Source organism: Macaca fascicularis, chromosome 17, assembly GCF_037993035.2.
Source record: "Macaca fascicularis isolate 582-1 chromosome 17, T2T-MFA8v1.1".
NCBI classification, from domain to species: domain Eukaryota; kingdom Metazoa; phylum Chordata; class Mammalia; order Primates; family Cercopithecidae; genus Macaca; species Macaca fascicularis.
Window position 1 is genome coordinate 12768421 of NC_088391.1, and position 8722 is coordinate 12777142.

The 8722-nt window shown below is 43.0% G+C and overlaps 1 protein-coding gene across 2 annotated transcripts in view; it reads left to right on the top strand.

Moving 5' to 3' along the window:
- KL (klotho) overlaps nucleotides 1-8271 on the top strand; it is a 50529-nt gene extending 42258 nt beyond the window's left edge. For both annotated transcript variants that reach the window (XR_012426809.1, XM_005585962.5), the window contains exons 4-5: nucleotides 3932-5033; nucleotides 5997-8271. Coding sequence is in view for 1 of the 2 variants with exons in the window: in XM_005585962.5 (XP_005586019.3) it covers nucleotides 3932-5033; nucleotides 5997-6334 (1440 nt within the window). In the remaining variant the exon portion in view is untranslated. The remainder of the gene's footprint in view (nucleotides 1-3931; nucleotides 5034-5996) is intronic.
- Nucleotides 8272-8722: the final 451 nt, after the last annotated feature.

Genomic DNA, 8722 nt, shown 5'->3' on the forward strand with positions numbered 1-8722 from the left:
GGATGTGTCATCTTTTATGCCAGGATATGTGAGCCCAGGAGAAAGGTTCTGAGCTCCCTCCTGTTGAGTGTGCAATTTTCTGCCCTGCTCCGACTCTCTCCTTCTCTCCAAGCCCCCTGCTATTTGAAATCTTATCCTAATTTCCCTCCTCAGAGTAGATTCCACTGTGGGGTTCAGAGAGGATCTGAGGTGGGAGAAGTGAGGTTGGTGAGGAAGAAGGGGGGAAGGAGAAAGGGAAGAAGACCTCCGCAGTCCTCCTTCCTCCCCCTCTTTACTGGGACTGGGGATAGATCGGATGGTCCCTGGTCCTTGTGCTATCTCTTGCCTGCTCTCTGCTGAGCATGGATCTCTGATAGCAGCCTGAGTCTGGCAGATTCAGTCCTTTGTAGGCGGCACAATCTCCCAGCCAGCATTGCTGTGCAGACCGTGGGAACGAATGCAGAACAAGAGTGGGGGTGTCGGAGGGAGCCCTACTTCTCCTGCTTTTTTCCTCATCCGGGGGCTGTGTGCTGGCTTTGGGAATTGGTAAGTAGTGAGAAAGTCTTAAGGGTACATCCTGTTTGCTTGAGGGATGAGAGAAACGCTGGTCAGAAGCAGTAAGTGTAGCAGTGAATAGCAAGGGAGATGGGAGATAATTCCTTTTCCTACTGCACTCTAGAAGCTATTGTTTTAGAATCTGACCTAAGGTCAGCCACTAATTGGCCCCAGTGGTCTCTCTCTCAGATCACACTGTCCTTTTTTCCTCATCAACTTGGGGACCGCACCCCTGCTGCTGGCAGAGTCTCCTCCTGTGCAGAACTCAACAAACACAAAATTAAGTCACTCTCAACCCCACAGCAGACGGACGCTTCTCTGGAAGCTCCCTGGTGGGGAAAGGCTGCAACTGCTGTTTTCTTCTTCTGGTTTTCATCTCAGGCTCTGTGTTCCATTGACAGGACCCTTCTCAAGCTAACTGGACTCAGGTTGACTATGTCAACCTAACTGACACAGTCAAAATAAGTTCTTTGTGTGCCAGTTCTGAGGTGTGTGTGTTTTCACTTACAAACAGTACTCTACAGCTTTAAGACATTATATTAAAATCCTGAGAAGTGATTTTTAAACCACTGAACTTCATCTTTTCCCTCCTGGCGAGTATTTGGAACTTTCAGTGTTTGAGGCATGCATTTCGCCTGAACGACTTGAAAAATAATGTCCTAAGAAGCACACAACCCTGACCTTAGGCTCATTCACGTGGATTGTCACTTTACTTGGACCTACTTTCTCGGCTGAGAGGTTTGTTTTCCCATAACCACGGATGCTCATAGTTAATATAAATATCGAACTCACTATGTACTGAGGACATAGAGCCTCTTTAACATTGGTCCCTGTGAGGAGAAAGTTTCTCCCATAACATACTAAATACATGTTTTAATAGCCATTCCTTCTGAAAGGTCCAACTTCACTATTTTATTTTTTAGTAAAACTTAAGTTAACAAATTAATGGAGGTTAGGTGGAATTTTGCCTCAAATGTCCTGTATTTTCTTTTTCTTTCTTTCTTTTTTTTTGAGACAGACTCTGTCGCCCAGGCTGGAGTGCAGTGGCGCGATCTCAGCTCACTGCAAGCTCCGCCTCCTGAAGTCACGCCATTCTCCTGCCTCAGCCTCCTGAGTAGCTGGGACTATAGGTGACCGCCACCACGCCCGGCTAATTTTTTGTATTTTTAGTAGAGACAGGGTTTCACCGTGTTAGCCAGGATGGTCTCGATCTCCTGATCTCGTGATCCACCTGCCTCGGCCTCCCAAAGTGTTGGGATTATAGGCGTGAGCCACCACGCCCGGCCTGTTCTGTATTTTCAAGAAACATTTTTTTTTCCTCCAGAAATGATACCGTAGACTTTCATATTTGTTTTCAGATGGACTGAATAAAAGCTGTTGTTTTGGAACAATCACGGTAAAAAAAAGTTATGAGTTTAGTCAACTCAGAGCTCTATAAAAATAATCCAAAAAATTCCTTCAAACTCTGAACACTTCAAAAGAGAGTGCAAATATTCTCTCCTTCAAAGCTGAGGAAACATGATTTGTGGGGTGCATCACAGTGGAAAAATACTTCTGACAGCATTCCCACAGCATTAGGGGAAGTTCATGCGTGAGTGTTCTGCAAGGGACGGTTCTCCAGAAAAGGCAGTTTCCCTTTGACATGCTGTTTTTAATGACTTTTCTTTGTAAACACATTTACCTCTCCAGAGAAATAGCAGTGCATTTGCAACAGGCCCGTAAAATGCAACAAAAACTCTGCTACGGTTTGTGACCCTTGCTTTTATACAGAGCATCAGACCAAGGAACCTGTTCTGACGGGATTATTTCAGAGGGGAACACGGGCTTAGGGTGCAGTTCTTCCAGATGGATTTTTCAGTTTGCGTTCCCTCCACAGCGGACACGTGAAGGAATGATTTTGTGATTTTGATTTGATAATTTGCCAACCTTTCCTAAATACGTATTTTTATTTGGGAGGATTTTATAACATATGATTGAGAACTATAATTGGCATCATTGTTACAGAAGAATAATTTAGAAAAATTTTTTAACTATGTTAAAAATTCCACTATGGGTGGATGACAATATTGTTCTTTCCTTCCACGTTCTCCCTCGGACTTTCTGTTCTTTCCTTCCTTTCTTCCTTTCTTCCTTCCTTCCTTCCCTCCCTCCCTCCCTCCCTCCTTCCTCCTTCCTTCCTTTCTCTTTCTTTTTTTTTTTTTGAGATGGAGTCTCGTTCTGTCACCCAGGCTGGAATGCAGTGGCATGATCCCAGCTCACTGCAACCTCTGCCTCCTGGGTTCAAGTGATTCTCCTGCCTCAACCTCCTGAGTAGCTGGGATTACAGGTGTGCACCACCATGCCCAGCTACTTTTTGTATTTTTTGTAGAGATGGGGTTTCACTGTGTTGGTCAGGCTGGTCTCAAACTCCTGACCTCGTGATCTGCCCGCCTCAGCCCTGCAAAGTGCTGGGATTACAGGCATGAGCCACCGCACCTGGCTTTCTCTTGGACTTTCTACCATCAGTCAGATTGAATTTATTAGATTCTGTCATTGACCCTAAACCCAACAAAAGGCAAGAGTTATGTTTATTTAGCACTTCCTCTCCCTATAGCAAACCTCAATTTAGAGTGTAATTTTAAGCACAATTTAATTATAAGTATCTTTTCATTTTCTTACTTTACTTACTCAGTTTTTTAAATTTGATTTTTTTTTTTTTTTTTTTTGAGAGAAGGTCTTGCTCCATCACTAAGGCTGGTATAGAGTGATGTGATCATGACTTACTGCGGTCCTGACCTCCCAGGCTTAGGTTATCCTCCCACCTCAACCTCCTGAGTAACTAGGACTGCAGGCCCGTGCCACCATGCCAGTCTAAGATGGGATTTTGACATGTTGCCCCAGCTGGTCTCCAACTCCTGGCCTCAAGTGATCCTCCCACCTCGGCTTCCCAAAGTGCTGGGATTATAGGCATGAGCCACTGCACCTGGCTAACTCACTCACATTTTAAACTTTTTCTTTTTTTCATCTAGTTTTTTTTTTTTATTTGAAAGTCTCATGCCATTAGTGATTTCTTATATTAAAAGAAAAACACCCAAAAATACTCTGCTTACATAATACCGACCAGCAGTGTGCAAGACTCATTAGCATTTGTCATCTGAAGTGACCAAATCCAGACTTTTGGGGGTAACATTAGAGAAACAGTTTAAGAGTTAGAACTGCGGGTAAAGCGAGTGTGCATATGAGAAAGTGGAATATTGTCTTCCTCAGGAGCTGACAATTGATGAAAACAGGTCACATTTTCAGCTAGAAAGGCTTCTATTTTTGCTGATATTCCTGGCTAGTTTTGCCAAAATAATTGCATTGAGTTACTTCCTCAGGACTGTCCAGGTGATGCTCATGTTGACTCTGCCCTCTGCAGGTAGATACCACTCTGTCTCAGTTCACCGACCTGAATGTTTACCTGTGGGATGTCCACCACAGTAAAAGGCTTATTAAAGTGGATGGGGTTGTGACCAAGAAGAGAAAATCCTACTGTGTTGATTTTGCCGCCATCCAGCCCCAGATCACTTTACTCCAGGAAATGCACGTTACGCATTTTCGCTTCTCCCTGGACTGGGCCCTGATTCTCCCTCTGGGTAACCAGTCCCAGGTAAACCACACCATCCTGCAGTACTATCGCTGCATGGTCAGCGAGCTTGTCCGTGTCAACATCACCCCAGTGGTGGCCCTGTGGCAGCCTGTGGCCCCGAACCAAGGACTGCCGCGCCTCCTGGCCAGGCAGGGTGCCTGGGAGAACCCCTACACTGCCCTGGCCTTTGCGGAGTATGCCCGACTGTGCTTTCAAGAGCTCGGCCATCACGTCAAGCTTTGGATAACGATGAATGAGCCGTATACAAGGAACATGACATACAGTGCCGGTCACAACCTCCTGAAGGCCCATGCCCTGGCTTGGCATGTGTATAATGAAAAGTTTAGGCATGCTCAGAATGGGAAAATATCCATAGCCTTGCAGGCCGATTGGATAGAACCTGCCTGCCCTTTCTCCCAAAAGGACAAAGAAGTGGCCGAGAGAGTTTTGGAATTTGACATTGGCTGGCTGGCTGAACCCATTTTCGGCTCTGGAGATTATCCATGGGTGATGAGGGACTGGCTGAACCAAAGAAACAATTTTCTTCTTCCTTATTTCACTGAAGATGAAAAGAAGCTAATCCAGGGTACCTTTGACTTTTTGGCTTTAAGCCATTATACCACCATCCTTGTAGACTCAGAAAAAGAAGATCCAATAAAATACAATGATTACCTAGAAGTGCAAGAAATGACTGACATCACGTGGCTCAACTCCCCCAGTCAGGTGGCAGTGGTGCCCTGGGGGTTGCGCAAAGTACTGAACTGGCTGAAGTTCAAGTACGGAGACCTCCCCATGTACATAATATCCAACGGAATCGACGATGGGCTGCATGCTGAGGATGACCAGCTGAGGGTGTATTATATGCAGAATTACATAAACGAAGCTCTCAAAGGTAAGGAGTCCCAGCTGAGGCAATCTCCTGAAGGTTATGTCACCAGAGGGCGTGACACTTGATTAAATCTCCAACGTCAACACACACTGTTACCCTTGGAATGGAGGGCTATCCATTTCGTGCCTCACTGAAACAGTCCAAGAGATATCTAGCATTTTCCCAAGGATAAAGGAGTGTAGCTAAAAGTGGAAGACCAGAAATCCCTAGCCCCTACTCTGGATCTATGCAAGCATAGATTCTCGTTTTCCATCTTGGGTGGCTCCACGGCAGTCTTAACTGGTTCATGTACATAAAGGAGTACATAAAGATTTAACCTTACAGGGCATGGTGGCTCACACCTGTAATCCCAGCATTTTGGGAGGCCAAGGCGGGAGGATTGCTTGAGCCTAGAAGTTTGAGACCAGCCTGGGCAACATAGTGAGACCTTGTCTCTACTAAAAATCACAAAAATTAGCTGGGTATGGTGGTATACGCCTGCAGTTCCAGCTACTCGAGACACTGAGGCAGGAGGATTACTTGAGCTTGGAGGTCCAGCTCCAGTGAGTCATGATCACACCACTGCACTTTGGCCTGGGAGACAGAGCAAGACATTATTTCAAAAAAAAAAAAAAAAAAAAAGGCAGGGCATGGTGGCTCACGCCTGTAATCCCAGCACTTTGGGAGGATGAGGCAGGCAGATCATCTGAAGTCAGGAGTTCAAGACCAGCCTGACCAACATGGTGAAACCCTGTCTCTATTAAAAATACAAAAATTAGCCAAGTGTAGTGGTGCACACCTGTAATCTCAGCTACTCAGGAGGCTGAGGCAGAAGAATCACTTGAACTCGGGAGGTGAAGGCTGCAGTGAGCCAAGATGGTGCCACTGCACTCCAGCCTGGTGACAGAGCAACACTTCATCTCAAAAAGAAAAAGTGATGTGCGCAACATAAGTAATAACTACTCTTCTGTCTTTTTGTTTTTCCAGCCCACATACTGGATGGTATCAATCTTTGCGGATACTTTGCTTATTCGTTTAATGATCGCACAGCTCCCAGGTTTGGCCTCTATCGCTTTGCTGCAGATCAGTTTGAGCCCAAGCCATCCATGAAACATTACAGGAAAATTATTGACAGCAATGGTTTCCCGGGCCCAGAAACTCTGGAAAAATTTTGTCCAGAAGAATTCACCGTGTGTACTGAGTGCAGTTTTTTCCACACCCGAAAGCCTTTAGTGGCTTTCATAGCTTTTCTATTTTTTGCTTTTATTGTTTCTCTCTCCCTTATATTTTACTACTCGAAGAAAGGCAGAAGACGTTACAAATAGTTCTGAACATTTTCCTATTCATTCGTTTTGAAATAATTATGCAGACACATCAGCTGTTAACCATTTGCACCTCTAAGTGTTGTGAAACTGTAAATTTCATACATCTGACTTCTAGAAAACGTTTTTGTAGCTTATGACAGAGGTTTTGAAATGGGCATAGGTGATCGTAAAATATTGAATAATGTGAATAGTGCCTGAATTTGTTCTCCTTTTTGGGTGATTAAAAACTGACAGGCACTATAATTTCTGTAACACACTAACAAAAGCATGAAAAACAGGGATGCAACATTTGTGCAGAAATTCGAATGACAAGATTAGGAATATTTTCATCGGCACCCACTTCTAAATTTAATGTTTTTCTGGAAGTAATAATTGCAAGAGTTCGAATAGAAAGTGACGTACCAAGTAACCATTTCTCAGCTGCCATAATAATGCCTAGTGGCTTCCCCTCTGTCAAATCTAGTTTCCTATGAAAAAGAAGATGGCAGATACAGGAGAGATGACAGAGGGCCCTAGGCTGGAATGTTCCTTTCGAAAGCAATGCTTCTATCAAATACTAGTATTAATTTATGTATCTGGTTAATGACAAACTTAGAGAGCAAATTATGGAAATGTATATTTTATATGATTTTTGAGGCCCTCTCTAAACCCTGGGTCCCTGAGGGATTTATCTCACTGGTACCTTGTTGGAGGCCTTGCACATAGGAAACTTTTGATAAGTATCTGCAGAAAAATAAACATGCATCCTGTGATATTGGGCTCTTCAGGACACATAAGGCAATTGTGAAATACAGTATACCGCAGTGACTTTAGGTGGAGGAAAGGAAGAAAAAGTGCTTATTATGTGCAACATTATGATTAATTTGATTATACACCATTTTTTAGTAGACCTTGGGATGAATGACATGACCTTTCCCTAGAGAATAAGGATGAAATAATCACTTATTCTATGAAGAGTGATACTACTTTCTATTCTTTAGCTGTACTGTAATTCATTGAATTGATAGTTTGACAGATGCTTAATAAGTTCAAAAGCAATCTGGTCTGAATAACACTGGATTTGTTTTTGTGATCTCTGAGGTCTATTTTGTGTTTTTGCTGTTACTTCTGTGAAAGTGGCTTTGAACTAGTTTCACTTTGAACTTTTACACTGAAACATGCTAGTGATATCTGGAAAGGGCTAATTAGGTCTCATCCTTTAATGCCCCTTAAATAAGTCTTGCTGATTTTCAGACAGGGAAGTCTGTGTATTACACTGGAGTTGTTTTATAGATAAGTCAATATTGTATCAGGCAAGATAAACCAATGTCATAACAGGCATCACTAACCTCACTGACACAGGGTCATAGTGTATAATAATATACTGTACTGTATCATATATCATCTTTAGAGGTGGTATTTTTTTCATGAACGATAAGCTTTTGGTGATATTCATTTTAAACTGGACTTATTAAAATTGGATGCTAGAGAATCAAGTTTATTTTATGTATATATTTTTCTGATTATAAGAGTAATATATGTTCATTGTAAAAACTTTTAAAACACAGAAACTATATGCAAAGAAAAACTAAAATTATCTATAATCTCAGAACCCAGAAATAGCCACTATTAACATTTCCTATGTATTTTATTTTACATAGATCATATTGTATATAGTTAGTATCTTTATTAATTTTTATTGTGAAACTTTCTTTTGTCATTATTAGTCTTCAAAAGCATGATTTTTAATAGTTGTTGAGTATCCCACCAGAGGAATGTATCACAACTTATTTAACCATTCCTGTTTGTTAGTTTCTTATTAATGTTGATGAATGTTGTTTAAAAATAATTGTGTTGCACATTTACTTTAATTTCCTTGACTGTAAAGAGAAGTAATTCTGCTGTTTGATAAAGTATTATATTAATAATAAATCTGCCTGCAACTTTTTGCCTTCTCATATGAGTGGTTGCTAGCTAATTATTTTTTTAATGAAAAAAACTTGAGTTGACTAAGCCACATAAGATGTGATGCGAGCAGTGGAGAAATGGATGTGACTGCAAGAGACCTGACCCAGGCGGCTGGAAGATGGTAGGGGCGGGAGGTTGACCCAGGCTAGGCCACGTGTGGAGCAGAGAGAATTTCAGAGATGAAACAGCGAAATACACAAGAGCTGAAAAGGACAAAACAGAAGCCAAAGCAGCGAGAGAAGCGACCTCTGAGAACCATCCAGCTACCTTCTAATACCCGTCTCATGCTGACTCTGAGTCGGGTACAACTTCGCAGGTGGCTCGGGGTGAACTAGAGGAGGGAGGGCACCTCTGGGATCAGCCCCGGGACCGCTAGGCGGCGGCGCTGGAGGCGGGGACTTCCTGGCCCCGCGGGGCGAAGTGCACTCCTTCCTCCACCGC